This window comes from Gracilinanus agilis, chromosome 1 (assembly GCF_016433145.1).
Source record: "Gracilinanus agilis isolate LMUSP501 chromosome 1, AgileGrace, whole genome shotgun sequence".
Classification (NCBI taxonomy): domain Eukaryota; kingdom Metazoa; phylum Chordata; class Mammalia; order Didelphimorphia; family Didelphidae; genus Gracilinanus; species Gracilinanus agilis.
Window position 1 is genome coordinate 142712709 of NC_058130.1, and position 25861 is coordinate 142738569.

At 36.8% G+C, this 25861-nt stretch overlaps 1 protein-coding gene across 1 annotated transcript in view; it reads left to right on the forward strand.

Moving 5' to 3' along the window:
- PDPK1 (3-phosphoinositide dependent protein kinase 1) overlaps nt 1–24781 on the forward strand; it is a 115413-nt gene extending 90632 nt beyond the window's left edge. The window contains exons 11-14 of the mRNA XM_044657763.1: nt 761–978; nt 18856–18913; nt 20340–20492; nt 23158–24781. Coding sequence (XP_044513698.1) covers nt 761–978; nt 18856–18913; nt 20340–20492; nt 23158–23271 — 543 coding nt within the window. The 3' untranslated portion in view covers nt 23272–24781. The remainder of the gene's footprint in view (nt 1–760; nt 979–18855; nt 18914–20339; nt 20493–23157) is intronic.
- Nucleotides 24782–25861: the final 1080 nt, after the last annotated feature.

The following is a 25861-nucleotide window of genomic DNA, read 5'->3' on the forward strand; positions in this document are numbered from 1 at the left end:
ATTTAAGATCAAATCTTGATTAGCTGGCATTACTTAGAAATGTTTCTTCCCTGGAATCTTCCCACAATAGTTTTTTTAGCCATTTTCCTTTTATGTTGAACAGTGCAATTCTTATTGTAATATTGAAAAATTAATATTATGCCAAGTGTAATATACTAAATGTAATATATAAAATTTGTTTGGAAATATTATATTAGTTTAAAAAAAGATTATCGTGGTCACTGTTTATAAAAATAATTAACCCTTAAGTCGTGAGAATGATAGTAGCTTTTAACAATTAAATTTTAATATAAAATTAAAAAAAAATATTTCCTAGCCTACCACCCCACGAGAGTGTCTTCTGCCTCAGCCACCAACCTCCAGAGAGACAGACAGACAGACAGACAGACAGACAGACAGGCTCCAGCTGCTCTAACACATCTCAGGAACCAATCAAAGTCTCTCTGACCTGGACTTGTAACCCTGTGTTCTAGGCTTGCTCAGACAAGTAGAAAGTTCACAACCCTAGGAGGAAAGGTTTTATCTCGCTCATCTGAAGAAGACAGTGTGTATTAAATGTCTGTCTGTTCAGTTAGCTAGAGAGGAGAGTTGATTTTTTTCAGCTCTTTGTTTTTGGATCCATATTTTTGTGCGATAAATATTTGAATTCTGGGATCTTAGGATTTAATGTTTGTGCAGCCTTTTAAAATGTAGAACACATGAGAAGTTTGGTGTAAACCAATGAAAATTCATAATGACTTTCCTCTTTTTCTCCCCATAGTATGACAATCTCCTCAGCCAGTTTGGCTGCATGCAAGTTTCATCTTCAACTTCTTCCCATTCATTGTCTGCTTCGGAGACTAGCCTGCCCCAAAGGTCAGGCAGCAATATAGACCAATACATTCATGATCTGGACAATAATTCTTTTGAGCTGGACTTACAGTTTTCTGAAGATGAGAAGAGGTTATTATTGGAGAAGCAGGCTGGTGGAAATCCATGGTAAGAGTGCTTAACAATTTTTAACTTGTTTGGTTGCTATTGAAAGGATATAGAAACTATTATCCTTAAAAGGTGACTTGTGATGACTAGTTGAATGATATTTTTTGTGGCTATAAATAGCCTAGTGCCTTTCTACCATTATTAAATGATTCCATTGAAGGTATAACATTGGGGGAACTTAGTTAATAAGAACAATCATTATGTTTTTACAATAAGAAAAACAGTAATGATATGCAGGCTTATAATTCAGGGAAGTAGCAGTGCAAGGGCTCAAAAGCTTGCATTCTCACAAACCATCCTGAATCATGTTAATAATGCAGGGTTTCTTAACTTTTTGGTGGAATTTGGTTACGATGTATTAATATCCTTGCTGTGGAAGTTTTTGAAATAATTATTTTTAAAAATGACTTACTATGTGAAATGCCTTGTGCTATTTCCTGGGAAGACAGATATAGTATTGATCCTGTTCTCAAGCCATTTATAGGGTTATGGGGGGAAAGGGGAAGCAGTGATGAGTGCACAATAATGGATGCAATTCAGAGTGATACAAGTGTCTATTGGAGAGGTCCCTAAAAAATTCACTGTGAAAATGGCTAGGGCTGGGATTGGGAGGTTGTGTGGAGGGGTATTCAGAGAAGACTTTGTGAAGGCATATTCTGTGATTTGGGTCCTGAAGGAAGAGAAGGACTTTATTAGGTGAGGGTTGAGGAAGAAGAGTGAGAGGTTTATTCTAGGCATGCTATTAGAGCAAAGGAACTGAAATGAAAGAAAAGCACAAAAATAGAGGATAAAGAATAATACTGTTTGAGTGGAACATAGATTGCCTGAGGGAGGGGAAGTAATATGAAATTAAAGCTCAATGCTGGATTAAAATCAGATTATGGAGATCCTAGAGTGCTGACTCAGAAATTTATACTTTATTCAGTTGGCGATGGGAACCTACTAAAGCTTTCTTGAGAAGAATAAACAGTGGTGCAGTGGTGAGGTTACTTTGGCATTGGTTCATTTGTGGAGGTTTGTCAAAAATATAATAGGAAGCCTGGGTAGATTGTAAATCTAGAGGTCTTCAAGTATAGGATGAATGACTACTTAGCAGGAATGTGTAGTGGTACTAATGTTTGGAGTAAGGTAAGTCCTTCTAAGTCTGTGATTTTATACAACAGAAGAAGTTGTTTTTAGGTAACAATTTAATTGGGAAAAACATTTAATTGGGAAAAACAGTATTGTTTTAAAAAATGCAACAAATTTGTAACAACAAAATTTGTTCCAACCTATAAAAAATGAGTTAAATTCGTCCATTAAGTGATGATGAGAAAGTAAAATTTCTCCACCAATTCTTGTGTTGCCTGAAAATGGGTTTTTCTTTTCTTTTTTTTTTTTTTAAACCCTTAACTTCTGTGTATTGGCTTCTAGGTGGAAGTGGTAAGGGTGGGCAATGGGGGTCAAGTGGCTTGCCCAGGGTCACACAGCTGGGAAGTGTCTGAGGCCAGATTTAAACCTAGGACTTCCCGTCTCTAGGCCTTATTCTCAATCCACTGAGATACCCAGCTGCCCTGGGTTTTTATTTTCCTAATGAAGTGTTTTGGAAAAATTCTAGGTGAATTAAATAAATTGACTCCATAGAACTTAGCCCCAGCCTGCTCTTCTATTCAAAATAATATTGTACTATAGCTATTAGCCCATTTTCAAAGGTGTAGGAGTGTGTCAATAAAGTAGATGGAGCGGCTATTTTGGAGCTAATGGGCAGGCTTAGCCTTTTTAGAGGATGCATGCAAATCATTTGTCTTTTGGACCCACTTTTCCCTTCATAAAAGCTTCATTTGGAGGGACCTAAGGTAGCAAAACTCAGAAAATTGCCAAAAAAAAAAAAAAAGATAAGTTTCTGCTTAATGGACATTCCTACTCTGGCTTTTCTCAGTGTATATGCCTTCTTTCTGGGCATAATTTTAGTCTCACTGGCTCCTTTAGTGTGTGACAAATTTTATTTAAGCTTCTCTAATTGGCTTTGATTTTTGTTCCCAAAAGTTTTTTTTAAGTTTTGTAGTTTTGTGTCAAATGAGCAGTAGATGTTAACTCAGAAAACTTGAGTTTAAATCCCATTTCTACCATTTAGAAGCTTTGCCCTCCTAGATAATATACTTCTATTCTGAGCCTCAGTTTTAACATCTATGAAAAGGGGATTGTAATACACTGCTTATTTTATTGGGTTGTTTTGAAGATCAAATTACATAATGAATCAGAGTACTTTATAACTTTTTTTTACATTAAATATGATGTATCATTATTTAATCTTCCTCTTATGTTTTTGCTAGTCACTAAAAAATTATACATTATGAAAATAATTCCTTAGACTAAACATAAGAATTAATTAACTTGGTGTTAAAAACCAAGAAAATTCCTTCCATTTAAAAAGTTTTAATTAATTATTGTTTATTATGAAAACAATTTTTCAGAACCAAAGGAGTTAACTTTAGTTTAAGAAACTGACTTGTTAAAGTCAAGAAGATTCCATCTATTAAAAATCTTTTATTTAATTAACTAGAAGTAAATCTTGATTATTTGACCATGTAAATACCCGAACTAACCAAAGGCACAAGAAATCTCTTTGATTTTTAACTTTTTAATTACTAATTTAGATATTTGAAGTTAATCATACTTTATTTGGCATTCCAGGGCTTTCATGATTTTCCTGGAATTTCAGGCCTTCTATGATTTGGACTTTTTCTACCAGTTTATTATACTTTGGCTATTCCGTTTATGGAATATGACCTTTATGGGATTATAGAATATGTGCTTTCCTATATTTATGCATTTCTTGCAGTGTTCCCTTTAAATGTTATCCATCCCCATATTTCCTACTTGCTTCCCATATCCCTGCTCTAACTCTGATGTCATATTTCCCATAAAGTCTTTAGCATTTTGTACTGCGTTTTAATGTATTCTATTTTGCCATCTACTTTATATTAGTTTTGTTTATCTTTTCTACTTTATTTCTATGGTAAATAAATTCCTGGGATGGCAAGAACCATGTTTTATTCACTTAATCAAAAAATCTTTATTAAATACCACATGCTAGGCATTGTGATAATTCTTTCTTTCATGCCCATATTGTCCACCTAGCCAGAATCCTTGTAACTGTTGTCAGGGAACCTTTAGGCACTCTCTTCTTTCTTCATAGAGTTTAGTACTGGTCTCATAATTTTTCCTCTCTAACACCTGATTTTATACTAGGGCAGTGCTGGCAAAAGTTTTCAAGTTCACATGCCCAGAGGGGGCAACTTCAAGCTATCAGTGAGCTCCCCTGCATTACCCGAAGAAGGAAGTGCTTGCTTTGGACAGCTGGACAGAGGGTGGGGGCATGCAAAAAATATCCTGAGGTGCTGGGAAGAGGGGGAACCTGCAAAACTGTTATGGCCCCCTCTCTGTATCACAGAAAAGAGCAACTCCCCTGTGCTGGGACTGGCATGTGTGCCAATATTTCACCAAAGCTGTACTGGGGATTTTAACATACAGGTTAATACTCTCTCAAATATCCTAACATTCCAAATTCCTCAACCTATTCACTTTCTTTGACCTACTGTCCATCTCAGTCACACACAGATGGTTAATCTTGCTGTCACTTACAATTGTACCACCTCTGATTGCAAGAACGCTGAAATTGTCTTATCTGATCACAGCCTGTTGCCTTTTTACCTTTCTGACCTTCCATACCAAATACTACTTTTTGTCCACACTGTAACCTCCACTCCTTATTCCTCAATTCTCTTCTAGGCCATCATCCTTGCTCTAGCTCTTCTCTCTTCTATTCATCTTTACCTCTTAATGCATCAATTCCACTCTATACTGTTCTCTTGAGTCCATCTCTTTTATAGGGTGGCTCCCATTATCCACTGCTTTTCCTTCTACACATGTGCTGCAGAACAAGGGTGGAAAAAAATCATTCAACAATTTAACTGGATCTACAACAGATTTATATTACACAACTTCAACTAGGTCCTCATTGCTACCAGGCAATCCTTTTACACCTCCTTTATCAACTCACCATCCCATCCTCCACAGCTGCTCTTCCACACCTTCTCATCCCTCCTTCAACCTTCAGTGGTTTCCTAACCCTCCATCCTCTCAACTGAGAGCCTTGCCTCACTTTTACCAAAAGAATTGAGGCCATTCATTTTGAACTCCTTCTCCTTTCCTTCTCATCTTATGTTATTCAGTTGTCTTCTGCCACTATCTCCTTTTTTACCTCTGTCTCATGTGAGGAGGCAACCCTTTGTCCTTGCTAAGACAAAACTCCTTTACCTACACAAGTGATCCCTTCTCATCTCAATTCCTCCAGCAGATTATCTTCTTTTGTCATCCCTAGTTTATCACTTACCTTCAATTTCTCCTGGTCTACTGGGTTCAAATGTGGCCTCCAATACTTCCTAGCTGCAAGGGCAAGTCACTTAACCCTAGTTGTCCAGCCCATACATACCACTCTTTTTGCTTTGGACTCAATACTTAATATCAGTTCTAGGACAGAAGGTAAGAGTTTATTTAATTTTTATTTTTTAAATATTTTCCCATGTGTTTATATAATTCATTTTCTCTGCTTCCCCTCTTCCCTTCCCCTTCCCAGAGCCAATAATCAATTCCACTGGGGTTGAACAAATATTATCACTTGATACCTATTTCCATATTATTCATTCTTGCTGTAGAGTGACTTTTTAAAGCTTAAAACCCAAATCACATACCCATATATACATGTGATAAGTGATGTTATATGTTTTGCATTTGCATTTCTACTCCCATAATTCTTTCTCTCAATGTGATTAGCATTCTTTTACATAAGTTAGAAGGTAAGAGTTTAAAATAAGCAAACATCCCCTACTCCAACCTTTGTTTGATTTTTCCATTCCTAATTTTGTCCCATATCTCTTCTTCTCTTTTTGGCTATACTCCTGGAGAAGGCCCTCTGTAACAGGTACTTCTACTTTCTTTCCTTTCACTTTTTTTCTTAACTCCAACACAAACAGGCAAGTTTTGACTGGGAGATTCAATACAGAATGTTGGCTTAGAGAGCAGGCACTCTCTCACTAAGAGCTGGAGAGTGAGTAACCGTGGTTACTAGGCTGAGCTCTGTAGAGCCCATGGAACTTTCAGGTTGGCTCTGACTAAGGGCAGAAGAAATGGAAATTTGACTTGTTTCTCCATCCACTCTGTTATCTTGTGAACTACAAACCCCCAGATTAGGAGTTTTCCCATCAGTTGTGTCAGGGAATGTTTGATAGGCAGTTTCTATTCCCTTCACCACTTCTGGTACACCTCCCAACTCACAGGCTCTCTGGAGTTCACTATCCAGCCCCTCCAGTCTGTGTAGCTGAAGTCAGTTGATTTGTGTCTCCAACCATTGAGCAGACTTCAGTGTTGTTATTATTGAGCACACTAGCTACTGGAGATGACAGCTGACCACTCTCCCTTCCCCAAGTTTCTGGTTTGAATTCATCAGCTAAGAGGTTGAGAAAGCTAGATGTAGTTGCTTCATGCTTAAAGCAAGAGAATGGGTTTGGACATTGGGATTTGACTCCTCTAGGGTTACTAATGATACTCTTGCCTGAATACATTGTAAATCCCTGTCAGTTTGCTCTTTATCCAAGCTAACCTGTTGTTTCAAACTTGGAATAAAGAGAGGAGCTTGAGATTTTGATGACTCCAACCAAGATTACAAAGCTTCTGGAGGCAAGCTGTTGCAGATTCTTGGACGGTCCCTATGCTTCTCATCCAAGCCTTTTGTGGTAGAATGAGAAAGCAGACCCCTTTTATAGTCATCCTCAATTGTCCCATAAATCTCTGTGCATTTGCATTATGTCCTCCCATTCCTGGTCTTCTGCCACAGAAATATCGTTGTATTTTGTGCAGCTTGCTAGAGACATGCTCTCCCATGCCCAGTCTTTGAGAATCATTTACTACACCCAGGTTAGTGATACACACATCCCTGTCATTGCCATTAGTCATTTCTGATCCTGAAGCCTCGGTTCATAAGGACTTCGGAATCTCACCCTGAGCCAAGTATTTCTCCATTTGATCAAGAGATGGAGACTGGCTGTACCTCTTGCACGCATGATTGCAGCATTGACTGTCATGCTTGGTGCCCTCAGCCTTTCTTGAATTGTTGGACCATTTTGAGTTGTAGAAAGTCCTTTTGCCATTCCTATCTCTCTGGCTGGAGTTGTTGTTTGCCTTGCCAAAGTCTATTTGTTGCTTATATCTACACATTCTTACCATGTGACCTGCCTAGCCACACAGATAACATTTTGGAGAATAGGTTTTAGACTTGGAGACACTAGCAGGCTGCCTGGATTGACTATGCCCCCTGCTGGCCTGGAGGGTGAAGTTCTTAAATTCTTCAATTTCTTTCTCTTTCCTAGCCTGCTTTAGTTGTCTCTTGAGGTCAGCTATCACTGAGTCCTTTTCTGAATCTGACCGTCTGGCTGTCCTGACTTCCTTTTGTTTTGAATCGTGTATTTAAGATGCATGCTGCCTGATATCTTCTAGTGGCAATGATTCCCACTGAGGACAGTTCTGCCTAAAATAGTTCTGGACCAGCAGTGAAGCACCCTTCATGAACTGCCTCCTGATATGATTGATGATCTCTGGGACATGTACATCTATGAGGCCTAATATTGTCTCGGCTGCCTCCATTACCCTGTCGAGGAAGCTGCTAGGGTGTTCTTCCTCCCCCTGCCTTGTTTCTCAAATTTTTTTGCCACGAATTTGGTCTTTTGGCATGTAGCCACATTGCCTTGAGTAAATCTGTCCTGCATTGGACTAGATATCTTATATTAGCGTGTGATATCAACTCTAGGTCATGGTGGACCGTGGGCCATGCAGTGAGATTGGGGTTCGAGCCAAAATTTCTCTTTTTTCAGAGGGTGAATAAAACTCCCCCAAAAGAAACTCCACATCATCAAAACTGGGGTTAAAGAGTGTGAAGACACGCTTCATTTCTTTTATGCTCTTGAAAGGTGAGAGGAAGAACTTGGGGAAACGCCTCCTGAGTACTTCTAAATCATTAGGGGTAAAGTCCTTATACGATTTGACATGGACAATACTCTCCCCACGTTGTAGGATGGTTCTGTCAACTATTGGGAGTACGGATACTGTGGTCTCAGTGCTTCGTTCTGTAGCTGGAGTCTGGGTGTCCTTAACAGCTTGTGGTTTTTTGCTTGAGTTGGTAGCCCCTAAATATTTTGTCTCTACAATCTCCAATTGGAGAATTGTATGCTCGTCCAGTTCTTTCCCTTCCCTGATTTGTTTGAGGACTTGGAATGCTTCATGTGTTCTACCTGTTCTAGGGAGACAGAGTCAGGTTTTGCATTAGAAGTAGAGCCAAAAAGCAGCCAAAGATGTGAGAGGACCCTCTTCAGGACTATCAAGAATTGCACAATAACAAAAACCAGAGCCATAGCCGTAGGTATAAAACATATAAATTCTGCCAGTGTTATGGCACACCATTTGTAATAGTCATACAGTGCTAGTATCTGGTATATAAATTGAGGCACTTTGCGAAACCAAAAATTAATTGCTCCCTGCATAAAAGACCAGAGAAGCATGGAGAAGCTAGAGACTATAAACAACATCCTAGCAAAGCCCATTTTTAGTGTCCTTTTAGGTAGCCTGTAACTACAGTAGCAGGTGATTTGAGACTGTCAGGGATGTGTAGCCTGAGCTGTGATGCCCAGTCAGTCTCCCTGCTACCTATAGGCTCCTTTAAGGTAGAGAGTGAGGGGCTCCTCCCTGCTGGAATGAAAGCAGAACTCAACAGGAAGTGATGCTCACAAACTTCCTGGATAAAATGGATGCTTGCCCAATACTTCCTTTAAAGTCAAGTGGTTGCTATTCTCCCCTCCCCTCAGCTCTTTAGCTCAAAATGTTGTAACTACAGGAGCTCACAGTTTCAGGTTAAGGGTTTATTTTAATACGGAAGGGAAAACTGAGGTAAGAAGGTTTAGGATTCTTGAGGGACTGTTGCTGGCAAGTTTTGACTATGGGCCTAGAAGGTAAGGCCAGGCTGAGGGAATCAGCCCTCAGCCAGAGATAGTTTAGCACTGCCCTGATCATGTTAATTGGTATAGGGGTGTCTCTGTTGCTAGGCTACCCTAATCTAAATCCTGCCCACTTTCCACAACCCAAACCTCCCTTCAACCTCCTGGGGTCCCCAAGGGGAAGGCAGGGGTGGCTGGGTGTCTGGGTAAGGTCAAGGAAATCAGAACCCCCAGGTTGGTTCTGCAGGGGTTTTTATAGTCCCAGCTCAAACTGTCATCTCCTGGGACTGGCACCTGCCAGGCCAGAGTTCCATTCTCCTGACAGGATTGCCTAGGGTAATTTTGTAAATGCAAGAGATCTTGCATAAATCCTGCATTACACTCTACAGCCTGTCTTCTAACTTCCTCATTTAATTGAAACTACTTTCTCCTAAGTTACCAATGATATCTTAATCGCCAAATTCATTTTCTTAATCACCTTTCTCTTTGAGCCCTCTGCAGCCTTTGACACTGCTGCACTTTGACCCTCTTCTCCCTGATATTCTTTTTTTTTTTTTCCTGGCTTGAAACCTAAGTGTCCACTTTTACCCCTCGAAGCCACCCTCATCCCCAACTGTACCCACCCTTTGGCCCATATCCAATCTGTTGCTAAGACTTGATTTCACCTTTGCAACATTTCTTAAGTATACACCCTTCTTTCTCCATTGATACTGCCGCCATCCTAGTACAGGCCCATATCACCTCATACTTATACTATTGCAGCAGCCCATTGGCATGTCTGTCTGCCACAAATCTCTTCCCACTCCTACCTATTTTCCATTTAGCTACCTCAGTGATTTTCCTTATGTGTAGAACTCACCATTTAATCCCTCCTACTTTGTAAACTCATGACTACTTCTCACCACTAGGATCAGACATAAAACCCTATTAAGTGTTCAAAGCATGTTATAATTCTCCATCCCCTTTTCTAGTTTTTACTCCTCTGTACCCGGATATTCTTTCATTCAGCGATACTGACCTTCATGCCATTCTTGGAACAAGATGCTCTAATTTGTCAATTCTGGCTATTTTCTTTCACTGATCTATACCTGGAATAGTCCTTCCTTTGTTTCTAACCCGGACTTCTTTGGCTTTTTTGAAGTCCCAGTTATAATTCTACCCTATTACTTTTCCCAGTCCATCTTAATTCTAATGCCTTTCCTCAATTATTTCCTGTTTATCTTGTATATATCTTCTTTGTACATATTTATTTGCATATTGTCTCCACTAGATTGTGAGATCCTTGAGGGTAGGGACTGTCTTTTGTGTTTCTTTGTATCCCTATGTTAAACAAAGGTCTGGCACATAGTAGGTTCTAATAAATGCTTATTGATTGTCTGATAATCCCTGATAAGCATACAAAGAAAAAAGTAAAATAAACCAGTCCTTGTACTGAAGGAATTTATGTAGAAGTGACAACATTTGTAAACAGATATGAACAACTTTCTCTCTAAGATAGTATTTTTCTCTAAGGCTTTGTTTGTTTGTGTCTTGAGTGTCCCTACCACCATAATAGCAGATTGCAGTAAGGTTCTTATTTGTTTGCCTCTTCTTTCTGGGACTTGATGTTAGTGCTGAACTTTGTGGCAGTTCTGGAGAAAAGGTTTGGGTTGGTCCTATTGCTGATTTTCTGGGGTAGTCAAGATCTTAGAGATAGGACCTTAGGCATTAGCAAGCTTTCAGTGCTCACAAATTGATCTCTTGCCCCTTTGGTCTGAGCTCTTCAAGTTCTTGGCCTGGGTTTGAATTTGTACAAGACTGTTGCTATACACTGCTCCATCAGTTGGCTAGATAGCTTTGTTGGCTCAAAGTAACAGAGTTATAAATTGCCCTTTGGCCTAGGTTTCTTGCCTTGGTTATTTCTTTGCAGGCTGCGCTAGATGCTGTCAGTAAGATTGTGCTTTGTGCCTGAGATTTGAGCCATATCACTGCTGCTGGCTTCTAAACTTTTTTTCTTGGTACACTGCCCAGGGTTTCCTGAAGCTGTGTGAAGATGGTCTTGTTCCACCTGGGATATGCAATCTGGGTCTAGTTAGTGTATGACAAAACTACTAGTTGGCACCTGTCTCTTCACAGTGCTCTGGTTTGAGCCATTATGGATTGAGACCTTTTTTGCGGGTTTATAGCCACCTCTTCCTGAATGCTGGAGTGCTCCATGTACCTTATGCTCTTGACCTAGCGCTGTCCCCAGACTTCTCCATTTGTCTCCCTATGCCAGCCGTTAGACCCATTATGACTATTTCTGGATTTCTCCATCAGAATTTGGCATGGTGAATTTTATAGATATAAACTTTTTAGATGAGTTATAGGAGCTCAGTTATATTCTAAATAAATTCTTTCGATCTAAACCAGGGAAAAGGAAAGCAGAGAAAGAAAACTATCTCTAATTAATGTAAAAATGCTAAATAAAATATTAGAAAAGAGGCTACAACAATATATTAAAAAGTTACAGACTATGACCATGTTGGATTTTTACCAGGAATGTAGGATTGATATAACATTAGGAAAACTATTAATATAAAAGAGCATATTGATTACCTAAGCAATAAAATTCACATAATTATATCAGAACATGCAAAAACACTCTTGACAAAATATAGCCCTTAGTGTTACAATTTTTAGTGTAGTTAAAAATGCAAAAATTGAAAAGAATAATGGAATCTTTCCTTAATATGATAAATATCTAGAAAACCAAGAGCCATGCATATGTACTGGATGTCTTTAGGAACAAAGCAAGGATGTTTATTACTGCCATTGCTAACTGTAGTAAAAAATGGAAGGAATAAACATAGGCAATAAATAGTTACTACTTTTTGCAGATGATGTAATGATGTAGTTAGAGAATTCTTGAGAGTCAGCTAAAATTGATTGAAATAATATTACCAAAGTTTCAGGGTCTAAAATAAATCAACATAAATAATCAGCTTTCTTGAACTTGACCAGCAAAACCCAGAAAGATTAAATAGATGAAATACAGTCAGATTAGCCACACAATATATGGAATGTCTGCGAGTCTATGTACTAACACATGGGAAACTATATCAGTATAAAAGCTAAAACCTGTAGGAATGCAGACCTAAATAATTGGCAAGATCTTAATTATTCATGCTTAGGCCATGCCAAAAGTAGTAAAAGTGACAAAGCTCCCTAAATTAATGTACTTACTTAGAACCATTCCAGTCATAATACCAGAGTTGTTCTCTTAAAAAACCTAGAAAAAAACAGTAGTGAAATTAATCTGGAGGAATAAAATTTGATCTAAAGGTGAAAAAAAGTGAGGATCAAGGAGAAGTAGCATTATGTCAAACTAGACTACAAAGTGTAGTAATTATGAAAATTATCTGACATTGGTTGAAAAAGACTCTTGGATTCAGAATCTTAGGCTCTCTTCATCAGAGTCTGAGGGTAGATAGTGGCCAAAGTAGTATTAATGATTTGACCTGTGAGGTACATGCAGCCTCTTGTCTCTCCCTCAAGGAACCTTGCAATTTGAGCTAGGCTGACTCACCTTAGTGGGTGACAGTTGGTTGAACTGATTAGCTTGGCTGACCCCTTCCTCATAGGAATTATTTTCCTGGATGATGGCTAGGAATAGTGATCAGAAGCCTGTTGTGACAGTATGGAGATATTGTGTGTGTGTGTGTGTGTGTGTGTTTAAACTTAGCATTTTTATCTACCATTTGCTTCATTTTATTTGTATTACAAATCTTTTATTCTGTCTTTTTCTTCTTTGGAGAGCCTTACTACCATGCATTTAAATTTTTCTGTTTTGCTAATAATTTCTGCTGTGCAGGCCAAATTCTGACTTTTGTCCTTTCTGACATCTCAGAAGTTTTTCATTTCTTTATTGCACCAACCTAGAACATCTTTTTATTTTATGCTTTCAAAGGGTTCTGTTTCATTATGTTTTCTTTTGTCTTATAATATTTATTGTAATTTTCTAGATGTTTTAGTACTCATTATTCTTTTGATTTTTAGCATGTTCTCTCTTGATTTATTTTCTCATGCTCTCAGTTTTTTACTAAATTATGTTCCTCTTGAAATCTTTTGTGGTTTTATCTTTTTTCCTCTTATGTTCCCCTGATTCTCAAATTTCTGGATCCTGATGGTATGTATACCTGAGGACTGGACTATTTTCTCAGCCTCCTTCCACTTAGGGAATTTACTTTTTACCAGCTTCCATCTGTCCCAAATAGCTTCTTGGGGGACAGGACTGGCCCCATATAGATTCAGTTTCCTTTCTTGCAAGGCTGGTGCAGTCATGCAGGCAGGTTTCCTGCCTCAGTTCTTTTAGTTCTTTAATTCTGACTGTATTTAACCAGATGCTTTTTGTAGAATTAGGGGAGATCTATGTATGTCTTCCAAGAAATCTTTGCAACTTTAGGGTTTCCTAATCTAGAGGCTGCCTTAGGAAGAAGGAAATGAGAAGGGTAGGATGCACTGGCAGAGTCTCTGTAGTAAGATGGAAATCCCTGAGTAGGTCACAAAGCACAATCCTGTTGTATGTTTTTGTGCCTTTTTGGAGTGTAGAAGCTAGTGGCAGATGGAATACTGAATGAAAAGAGAAGAATTACTATTATCTATTGTAAATTAGTGATTTACTTGTGATTAACTTGTTGAGCTTCTTATTTTCTATAGGAGCTCAGTTATATTCTAAATAAATTCTGTAGAAGAAAGGGGAACTAGGAGAGCCTTTTTGGGGAACATCTACAGTTAGTGGGCATGATATAGAGGAAGTTCCAACCAGGGAGCCTGGGAAGAATTGATCAGATGCATAGGCAGAAAACCAAGAGTAGTAACATGAAAATGCAGAGAGGATTAAATATCTAGGAGACGAAAGAGGGTGATCAGCAGTAAACAGTTTGAAAGTGAAGAGATCATTGGTATCTTTGGAGAGAGAAATTTTGGTCGAATAAATTGTAGGACCTTTAGAAGAAAAGAAGAGCGTTAAGTAAAGCCTGTTGAGTATATGCAGTTAGACTTTAGTGTTGAGTGAACTCATCATTTTTTTAAAACCAATATCTTCTGTCAATTTTAAGATAGAAGAGTGGTAAGGGCTAGGCATTTCGAATTTAAGTGACTTGCCCATTGGTCACACAGCTAGGATGGTCAGAGGTCAAATTTGAATCCAGGACCTCCTGTCTCCAGAAGTGGCTCTCTATCTACTGAGCCAGCTAGCTTGCACACCCCCCACCCCCTTCCTACTTTTTGACAGAAAACTTATCTCTTTAACTTCTATGTGGGGGTTTTAATTTTGCTTTTTTGGGGGGCCAAGCCCTCATCTCTTCCTAGAATGGTATGAAGCATATCCAAATAAGGACAATTATGATGGTGACAAGTCTGAGTCATGTCATATAAATTAAGATATTTAACTTGAAGAAGAAAAGCCTCAGAGGAGAAATGAGGAGTAGCTGCTTTCAAATATCTGGTTACTGAAATAGAAATGAAAGGAATCTTGGAATGGATTGACCATTCCATTTAAGAATTTGTGATAGAAAAGGAGAGAAAAGCTGGCCATAGTCACATATCTTAGATTTTAGGGAGAACAGATTTAAAAATGTACTAGGAAGAAAAGGTGTGGGAACTTTATATATATATATATAAAGTTCCCGCACATATACACACACATACTAAAAATTGTATAGAGGAAGATAGTCTAGGAGGAATGAGAAATGCTTAAGAGTGAAATTTGAAGGCACAAAGCAAAATAATTCTGATGAAGAAGAAAGGGCAGTCTGTTGAAATTAATTGCGGATGCTTAGGAAACTCAATGATACATTTGCTTTTTAAAAAATGTAAAACAGATGGAAATAAAGGCATGTAATATGCTTGTAAGAATGGTTAGGAAAAGTTATGGGTTAGGAAAGCTTTGGATAGTGAAAAGAAAATAATTTTAAAGGCATATTGGGAACGATCTAAGTAGCACCCGGGCTTAGCCTAGCTAGGAAGATGATAATCAGTGACTAAAGGTAGAGCTTTCTGGCTCTTTTCTTCTGTTTTTCCCCCTCTCAATTGGAATGGTATTTGAAAGGGCAGAATATAACTGATTAATAGGAAACAAATCAGGATACTTAGGGAGACAGTGAGTCTCAATGTCATCACTCTTGTTTTCTGCCTATATATCAGATCAATTTTGCTCAGGCTTCTTGACTGGAACTTCATTCATATCATGCCCATTAACTGTAGATGCCCCCTAAGAAGTCTTCTTTCCTGGGTCACCCTTCCTTCTCTCTTTGCTGAGTTAGGTCATGAAGCCTTGATTAACCACATCCTTGGGTAATGGAAGAACTGATGATTTTGCTGAACCCAATGGTCTTCAGTCATGGAGAATAAGAAATAAGTTATATGAAAAAGCCAAACAAATGTCCCAATTATTGAAAAAGGAGAAAGAGTATGAATTCTTTTATTGGCAAGTGAGCATGACCTCAATGTTTGGTAAAATTCTAGAACATTTTGTTCTGTCAAATAATCTATGAAGAGATAGTTCATGTCTAAAAAAAGGAAACAGTTGTCATTGGATTTTATATTGGAGTTAGAAGGGACCCTATCAGTTTGTTCCAATTCTCTGTTCTTACAGGTGAGGAAACTTGAGTCACCAAAGTGACTTGAACAGTTATGCAGGTAGTAATTGGCAGAAAAAGAGTAGCATGGATCAATGACAAAAATAACTTTTTTCTTGTTAAAAAAAAAAAAAGATTGATTCTTTTTTGTTTTTATGCTAGTTATTTTAGTAACTTCACTGACCCTTTTTTTATGACAAAGAAAAAAAGCAAAAATACCATGCCATCTGATCATGTTTACAGTATTCTATTCTTTCCTACAAATCCTCCAGCCCTAGTTCTTTTTGTCCCTTAAGGGATGGATTCATACCTTTTAAAAATGTAGTATATTAGACTTTAAAAATGTAGATCTAAATTTAGTTTACCTTCATTTTAGCAAAAAATTTGACTAATACTATTTGTATGTTATTTTATGTATGAACTAGAAAGATGTGAACAAGAATCAGATGTCAGTACACTATGGTCCATCTTCTTCATTTGATCTGCTGATTGTTTTGGTTTGGCTTTTGAACTAAGATTTGTACCTTGCTGGTTGTGAAACAGGCAATGTATCCATTTTGGCCCTGAAGGCTGTAGGTCCGCTTGTTAATATAATAATAGGTAATTTGAAATTGTTTGAATGGCTGAACCCAGAGAATAGTTTTTAGTTATTGGAAAGATGTTTTTAGTTTAGTATCCTAAGCATTAGTGCTTGACTCTTTACTGATTAACTTTTTATCAGGGGACATAAAGGCATAAGTGAAATACACATAAAATTTGAAAGGACTTAGCCCCCCCCAAATATCTCCATAGGACCAAATTTAAATTTCATTTAATAGACAAAAAGTCTTATATTTGTGTTAAAATCAGTTTCTTAAGTTTTAGAAAATGGGGGCTATGGCTTGACAACAGTTTTTCTGAGTTTTTCCAGTTTTAGTCAATTGGAAAAATAACATGAGGAAAATAATATGACTGACAAAAAGTCAATGCATCATTAGTTTGCAGCAAAAGAGAGGAAGTTACATGATAGTACCACAGTACTGGTCGTGGTCAAACCACATCTAGAGCCTTGTATACAGCTTTGGGAACCACATTCCTAGAAGGACTGTTGCAATAGATATACATGTATACATGTATTTATACATGCGTGTATGTAAATATACACATACATACACACATTTCAATTAACAAGCATTTATTTCCTGTCTCTCCGAGGCATGCCTTCTTTTGGAGGTTGGGAGAAGGGAAGGGCAAAGGAGGAGAGGAAGAAAAACAAAAGTCCTATAACTAATTTGCATTTTAAAGCAAAAATAAATTCTTTCATTGGCCATGTCCACAAATGTATGCTACATCTTTAATTTATCACCTGGAATCATGGTTGGTCATTATTAATTATAGCTCTTTACGTCTTTCAAAATTATATGTCTTTACAATACTGTATTGTTCTCTTGTTTTTGTTCAATTCGCTTAGTCTTGGATAATCTTAAACCTGTAGTTTGAAAAATCTACTTCCCTTTTTTGAATATAACTGAAGGTTTCCTCATATATTTACCAATTAGTTCCCATATATGGTTTTTATATTTGGGAACAAATGAATATCAATAGAAGGAACACAGAACCAATCCCATGGTATATATAAAGCCTTTGAAACTAAAGGACATGAAGACAGATACAGGTGGCACTTTCATAACTACTACTAATTTGAAGTAGGAATTCAAGAAAAAGGAGGATACTGAAAGTGAACAGTTGGTTAAGGTAATGATGTTGGAGAACTGGATTTAGCTCTCTAGATCATGACCGAAGACATCAGGATGTTGAGTTTTCAGAAAGGGATGAAGGCCTTCTTGCCACAGACCTATGCTAGAAGAATTACTTCCTTCCCATTTTGAAAAGTATGTTTGACCATCTCTAGTCCTGTTTTCCATAGTTCTTTGGGGATCCCCAGCAGTTACTTAGCAATCACATCCACAAATTATTTCAGTGTTGAAACATATAATTTGTCTAGGAACTCATAATTGCTAGATGCTTTAAAAAATCCCACAAAAAGCCTAAAAACTATTTTGTATCCTCAGTAACCATTATTCTTTTCCTTGTTAGTCTGAAGATCATTTCCTTTGGTACAGAGACAGGAACAAAATAGATGCGAATCATTTCTACCTTTTCTCTCCCTTCCATTATCATTGTCCCATCTCCCACCCTTTCCCAGTGAGGTCTTATGTGTCATTTCTCCATCCCAAACCTCTCTCCCCATGAGGTCTTAACTGACTCTTCCCCAGGACTAGTGTTGCCTTCATTAATTTAATTTTTATTTACTTTGTATACATTTTATATTTACTTCTGTGTTTTATTTCTTTTCTCTCTCTTGACCTGTAATAGAATGTAAGCTCCTTGAGGTTAGGGACTGTCTTGCTCTTATATCCTCAGGGCTGAGAAGTATAAGTACAGTATTATATTGCATAGAGCAGTGATGGGCAAACTTTTTAGAGGAGGCCAAACGAAAGGAAATACTCAATCTGTCAGTCTGTTTCTAAGGCAGTTCTTTCGAAGTTTTATTGTATTTTATCCTACTCATTGTATTCATCAGATTAGGAATAATGTCACAAAGCAGGATAGAACATTTCAGGGGGCGGCATCTGGCCCCCGAGCTGTAGTTTGCCCATCAGTGGCATAGAGTATCAATATTTAGTTAATGTCTGTTGAATGGATGAGTAAATGATTTAGAAAATTATGTAAATTAGAATCAGACTTGAAACTAAGTTACTTTTTCACATACTTTCTCTAACATGAATTTGAGGTTTTTTGATTATCAACTATTCTTTACTTTGTTGATACCTACTCATTACTTTATATGTTTGTGATCCCAAACTTTGACTTAGACTTCAGAGTAAGTCCTAAATTCAGGATTTGAAAGGTAAGTCAAGGATGATATTTCCCATTGTGAAGTCTATATAAGATTTCTTTCTACAGGAATTTTTAGGATCATTGGATCATAATTTTAGAACTGGAAGTGACTTTAGATGTCCTCTAATCTAACCTCCTAATTTTGCAGATGACACTGCTTGGAGAGGTTAAGTCTCTGATGATGTTTCATTTATGGTTTCGTCTTAGGGTTGTGAAAGATAAAAATGTAGAAATATTTTTTTTCCAGTAGTTTAATGAGGGCAAAGTTTTGATGAGAGATGTTTGTTTTTGGGAAATATGAAGAATTTCTGTAGATGTTCATTTAATTACTCAGACAAAAATACCTCATTTACATTCTTTTCTTGTTTTAATAGGCACCAATTTGTAGAAAATAACTTAATACTAAAAATGGGTCCAGTAGATAAAAGAAAGGTAAGTAATGTTCTTTTTGATACCTAGTTATATATCTATATGTTTTCCAGTGGTGTTTCTAAGAAGTGCTTTCTCCTGCACAATAGATTAAAAAAAATTTACAAAAAACTATCATTTCCAAGTACTTTGTAGTTTACAGACCCTATGAAGCAGTGTAATTATTAATGTTCTTATTTTATAAATGAATTAAATGAGGCATATGAAGGTGAATTGACTTATTGTAGGTCACATAGCTTGTAAATAGCTGCTTCAGTCTTTTTTTTCTAAGTTCTAAATGGAAGACTCTTCCCATGTTTCTCACATTCCATACTATCTTATATTATTTGGAGTTAACAATTAACAACTGAGGGACATTGTAGCAGGTGGAAAACCAAAGGAGTAATATATATATACTTATCTGATTAAGGCATAGTAAAATTCAGACCAAATTTCACAGTGCTAATCCTCAGGCCAGGATACTCTTTACTGTATATTTGACTAGTTTCCCCAGCCAAGATTTCCCTTTTTTTTTTAAGAAGGAGGACTTTGGTTTTTCAGTGGGTGTTCTAGAATTTTTTCTTTTCCTAGAAGTTAAGGAAATAAAGTAAAATTTTAAAATTTGAATTCTGTTTTGAAGAGATGTAAGTTTTGTTAAAATAGTTTTGAAGTTCATGTCTGAAAAGTAAAAGATTCACAAATTTTCATCAGCTTTCATGCTCTCCTGGTCTTTTTGCATCTCTCAGTGTTATTACTATGCCCTCCTGGATAGTTTATTATTTCTGTCTTTAGGCTAAAATAGCAAACCTCAACTAATAGAAGCACAACCCATGGATAAAAAAACAACAACCTCTCCCCCTCCCCCCCCCAAAACCATTCACCTGTAATAATTTCCTTTACTCCAGGAAGGAAGGGAGAAAAACAAGAAAGAAAAGAGTGGGGGGAACCTGATTGGAAGAGCCCTTTAACTTCTTTCAGTCATTGGAACTTGTACTAACTTATATGGCTATAGAAAACTTTGACTTTGCTTGTTTCTTAATCTGGCTATACAATCTGTCTAATAGGAGTTAGGATATTCCAGAGTCAGGTGAATTGGAAGCACATGAATTTGATAAATGAAGGGTGAACTATATTTCTGAACCCACTTTAGAAGTGCATGGCTTTCTTCTCCATTCTTCCTCTTCCCTATTTGGAATTGAAATTGGGGAAATTGAGGAGACTTATCTTGGCCATACAGATGGATGGTACTTGTTTGCCATAATGACTACTATTAGCGTTGGCTTCTAGGAACTTTAATGACCAGTCATAGAAGCAATACCCCATAACTAACTCTTGGTTCTTCATTTTGGATAATAATATGGATCTTTATGTTTATTTGTATTCAGGGTTTATTTGTACACCGTCGTCAATTGCTCAATAACATATGGGTCTTTATGTTTATTTGTATCAGGGTTTATTTGCACGCCGTCGTCAGTTGCTCCTTACAGAAGGGCCACATTTGTATTATGTGGACCCTGTCAACAAAGTCCTAAAAGGAGAAATTCCCTGGTCACAAGAACTTCGGCCAGAAGCCAAGAATTTTAAGACCTTTTTTGTTCACACAGTAAGTATTCTTCCTGATTGCTTTCATTTTTCATAAATAAACACATACAATTAAATACAATAGCTATAAAGTGCTACAGTTTATAAACCTGTTATTTAGGTAACAGTGTCAATATTTTCCTTCAGTACCTCAAAAGATTTGTGATTTCATCAGTGTGAGAACTTTTTATACTACTATAGATAGTATGGCCCTGAAAGCTTGAGTAGTGATTCTCATGAGTAGCTGTGGCCAGCTTTCTCATGATGAGCATCTCTAAATTTAAACTGGTCCTCAGATAATAGGCTCATGTTCCATGATCATTTCCATATGTGAAGGCTATCTGATTCACCTCTATCCCATGAGAGTCATTCTAGAACTTTTTAGGGGGATACCTATTTTATAGATCAGGAAATCAAGCTTAGAGTGATTTCTTAACTTGAACATAGTCTCAGAACCAATAAATGGTAGAGCTAGAACTTAAATAATTTTTTCTGACCTCATGTTTTCTTTTCTTCTGTATCATATTGTCATGCATGATTGGCTGGACTAAGTTGGAATGACCATAAAGAGAACCTTGCTAAGTAAACATTTTTCTTATACTGACTTCTGACCTTCCACCCCTCTCAGGCTCATTTAGAACACCATTTTGAGTACTTAGTTCTACTTGGTTTCTTATAGTTTCACTCAGGAATTAACATGATCTGTTTTCAGATATCTGGCATTCCCCCCCACACACACACCTTTTTTTTCCCCTTTCCATTTTTCAGACGTTTTGTTTTTAATTTTATTGGCATCTTTTGTTTTAACTTTAGACATTTCCACTTACATTATTTTCCCCTTTCTTCTCCACTTCCCCACACTTAGTGATCCTTCCTTTTGTAACAAAAAAGACCAACTAAGACAATGACTACTTCTGACATCGTATGCAACATTCTGTAACTCATCCTTTATACCCCAAGTAAGGATGATAGCTCTCCTTTTCTTCTCTAGGACCATGATTTTATGTTTGTTTTTTTCAAGTGGTGATGCCATTTAAAAAAAGCTGCTATCATCAGTAATCATCAAAACTAACAGAATAGGCACCCAACAAAGAGTAGTAAAAGATCATAGTAACCTTATAATTGGCAAAAGTAATGATCCAAGTTTTGGGGACTAGAATTTACTATTTGGTAAAAATTGTTGGGAAAACTGGAAAGCAGTTTGACAGAAACTAAGTACAGACCAATTCTTATACCATTTATCCAAGATAAGATCAAAATGGATGTATGACCTAGACCTAAAGGGAGATAGAGAGACATATTGGAAGCATAGGAAACATATGTTACCTATCAGGTTTGTGAAAAGGAGAGAAATTTATGACTAAATAAGAGGTAGAGAACATTATGAGATATAAAATGGAAAATTTAGATTATATTAAGTTAAAAAGGTTTTGTACAAATAAAACTAATGTGTTCAAGATTAGAAGGAAAGTAGAAAATCAGGGAAAATTTTATAGACAGTTTCTTGGATAGAAGCCTCATCTGAAATATATAGAGAACTTTTTCAAGTTTATAGGAATATGAGGTATACCCCAACTGATAAATGGCCAAAACATTAGGAACAGTCAGTTTTTGGATAAAGAAATTAAAGCCATTTATAGGTCATCTGACAAAATGCTCTAAATCAGTGATGGGCAAACTTTTTAAAGAGGGGACCAAAGGAAAGGAAATGCTCATCAGTTAGTCTGTTTCTAAGGCAACTCTTTCGAAGTTTCATTGTATTATATCCTACTCATTGTATTTGTCAGATTAGGAATAATGCTGCGAGGCCAGATAGAACATTTCAGGGGGCCCGAATCTGGCCCTTAGCCAGTAGTTTGCCCATCACTGCTCTAAATCATTACTGATTTAGAGAAATGCAAATCAAAACCATTCTGATATATCTTCTCACATCTATCATATTGGCTAAAATGATAAAGGACAAAATGACAAATGTTGGATGGGATATGGAAAAATCGGGACACCTACATTATTGACAGAACTATGAACTGATAGAACCATTTTGGAGAGCAGTTTGGAATCATGCCTAGGGAGGAGGTATAAAATTGTATACCCTTAATCCCAGCAAGACTACTGTTGGGTCTATTTCCCAAAGTGATCAGGGGAAAAAAAGCAATAAAATAAATCTTTATGTTCTAAAATATTTTATAGCATCTCTCTTTGTGGTAGCAACAAATTGGAAATTGAGGGGAATGTCCAAAAATTGGGGAATGACTGAACGAGTTGTAGCATATAATTGTGATGGAATACTATTGCATTGTAAGAAATAATGAGCAAGCTAATTAAAAAAATGTGGAAAGACACATAAAATAATGAAGAGTGAAATGAGTAGAACCAATTAACATCTGAAGAACAATTTGTAAATGTCCACTTGCAGAGAAAGAACTGATAAATAGAAAGATGCAGTTTATATATTTTTTTGAGTTAAATGATGCCTTGTCTAGTTTGGGGAGGGGAGAGAAGGAAGGAAATAACTGGGAATTTTAATGTAACCAAACAAACAAATTAACAAAAAAAAATGCACTATATTAAAAAAAGAATCTACTGTCTAATGTTAACATTATAGTGTAAACTTAGTTATCCTATTTTAGCATTGTTATTTTGGTATGTAATTTTGTGGAAGTCATTAAACTTTGATCTCCTTGTAGCCTAACAGGACATATTACCTGATGGACCCAAGTGGGAATGCTCATAAGTGGTGCAAAAAGATACATGAAGTTTGGCGGCACAGATACCAGAACCATCCGAATGCTGCTGACTAGGAAAGCTTATCCCAAACTGGCCTGGCTCCTGCCTGCTGCTCCATGATTCAGCATATGGGCTCGGCAGCACATTGGAAGGACCTTCCCATGCCACCTGTTAGCCATCTCAAGGGGAAATCATATGTCTGATATATTGCAGTTTTTTATTTAAAAAGAAAAAACAACAAAAAAATGACAAAAAAAACCCAACAACAAACATAAATGGAATTCAGGGTCGCTTTGCTTGTTCTTTGTGCTTCCGTTGAGGCTTCCACTTGCATATCGTTGCAGTGAAGATCTTGCTTTGGTGCCCTTCAGCTCAATTTCTGCTGCAAACTAGTGGATAGACCTTGCTTCACTAAAGATAAATTGAAACTGGTCTACATGTACACACCCAAAATCATGTACCAGTCCTGTGTGTGTAATGGGACAGGGATTATTTCTGTGATTTTGTTTCTCCTCCCTTCTCCCATTGCCAAGACCCCGTCTAGATTATCATTGAACTCTATTTCATCAGGGAGCTTTTAAATGCCTCTGCTGAGGTCTTGCCATCGTCTCTGTGGGTTTATTTTATTTTATTTTCCTGTTCATGCTTTTTTTGGTATATGGCAATAGTGGTCAAGGTTAGTTTTACCTTTTTCCATAATCTCTAATATAGTTCTGGTTGCAGGATTTCCGTGGTACTTATTATAATTATGTGAGTGCACCAGATATATGCTTGGCAGTCAGGCTTCATGTTGTGAAGAATATGGTATAGGTTTTAAGCAAGAAAATGCTGAATGTGGCACTGAAATTTTATAAAATTAAAATTACTGGTTCCTGGGGGTGTGTAAAATTTTAAGCTTGTCATTTTAATTAAATGCATTGAAGTCCTAAATCAAGGGGCCGTACAGGTAGCAGCATGCTTTTAATGAATACTAACTGAAAATGAACTAGTTAGTAACAAATTTTAGTCATTGATGTAGGAAATATACTCCTGACATTTTTAGATGAATTCAGGTTTTTCCTTTCTCCAGGGTGTGCACATATATACTGCCCTTGTGAATGTTGCTACCTGCTTTTAGTGGATATATAAAGATGAATGAGAAGAATCCAATCAGAATTATTTTAATGGGTCTTGGTATAGTGAATTGTACACAATTCTTCCTATTGATGAGTTGATGGAAATCTAATGTACCCTTCCTGAGAATAATTTTTAAAACATTTAAATGTGCTTGGGCACTTTACTATTGACATATGGGGGAGCAGAGATGAAACTTTTGATACTGAAGAAGAAAGTACGGTACTTTTTGTCTCATCAGTACATTATTGTTGAAGGGTCATATATGTCACATGAATCTTTTTTATGTTAAATTGTGGTTGAACATTTCTTGTAACATAGCAGAGAGCTTTTAACTTTATGTTTAACCTTTCTCTAAATTTGTTCTTTAGCTATTCTGCTGGGGCATCTGGCTCTCCTACAAAGAGCAGGCCTTTGCTTGGAGATAAGTGTTTCTCATAATTGCATTAAAATGGGGTAAAAATACCACACTAAATCACCTCTTAATGATAAATTAGTGTTTTTTTTTCTTAGCTCCTTTTCTACTTGATTTATTTCCTTTATGACACCTTTTTTTCTTTAAAGGGGAAGTGTCCTGCTATTGGATAAGTGTTATTAATTTCCAGATCATTGTTAATAGTTATTTTATTTTTTTCATGAATAAGTAGGCAGAAATCCTGTTAATCTAGCAGGGTTAAGATGTTCCTTAATTTCCCCAAAGGTCTTCCTGGGGTACAGTTATGAGTGGTGGTTATGAATTGGTCTACGAGAGGGCCTTGATACTGCTGCATGGGAGATTTTTTTCACATTTATCTCCTTTGTAGACCCAAGAATGATGAGAAATTTTTCTATTTTTCCTTTAATGTAAACTTCAATAAGCGTCATTAATATAAAACTAAATTCAGTTGGAAGGCTCTCTCTTTCTAAAGCAGTCATCCATCAGTCTCAGACATAGTGTACCAAATTGGGTCCAGATTTAGAAAGCTTCTGTTTCTTCTTCTTGCCTCAATTAAGTGGTATGAAATGATTTTTGTCTCCTTCAATGTGGTAACAGATTTCTTTCAAAGTTATGTTCTCTTTCATGAACCAGGGGCTTGTTTGCTATATTAATTTGATTATTCTTAAATTAGATGGTGCAAAATGGTTCAGATAATATAATAGGTAGTAGAACACTTCATGGTACTAATGATTTCTGGTTGGGCATAGAGCCCAATTCAGTGTTCAAGCAGCAAGGAGGACCAAATAGTGTAGAGAGGTTTATGGCTCATGTTGGGGACCCCAGAGAGTGGGGACTGTGTAAAGTCTTTCTGTACTGGTATCAGTTGTAGTGCCTTTAATCATATATCTAAAGGGATTTTAAGACATTAGACTAAGCATTTGTAATATAGGTTCAAATTGTACTTTTCTTATTTCCTAACCTTCCAAAAAGATGTTTTTTATGTTACTTCCAAAAGGTGATGCTAACATTTCCATTTTAGAACATTTTTTTCTTTAGGACTACTTTCCCCTCATTTGATCTAATTGCACATATTGGAAAATTGTCCAAAGCATTTGTAGAACTCCCCACTTTTT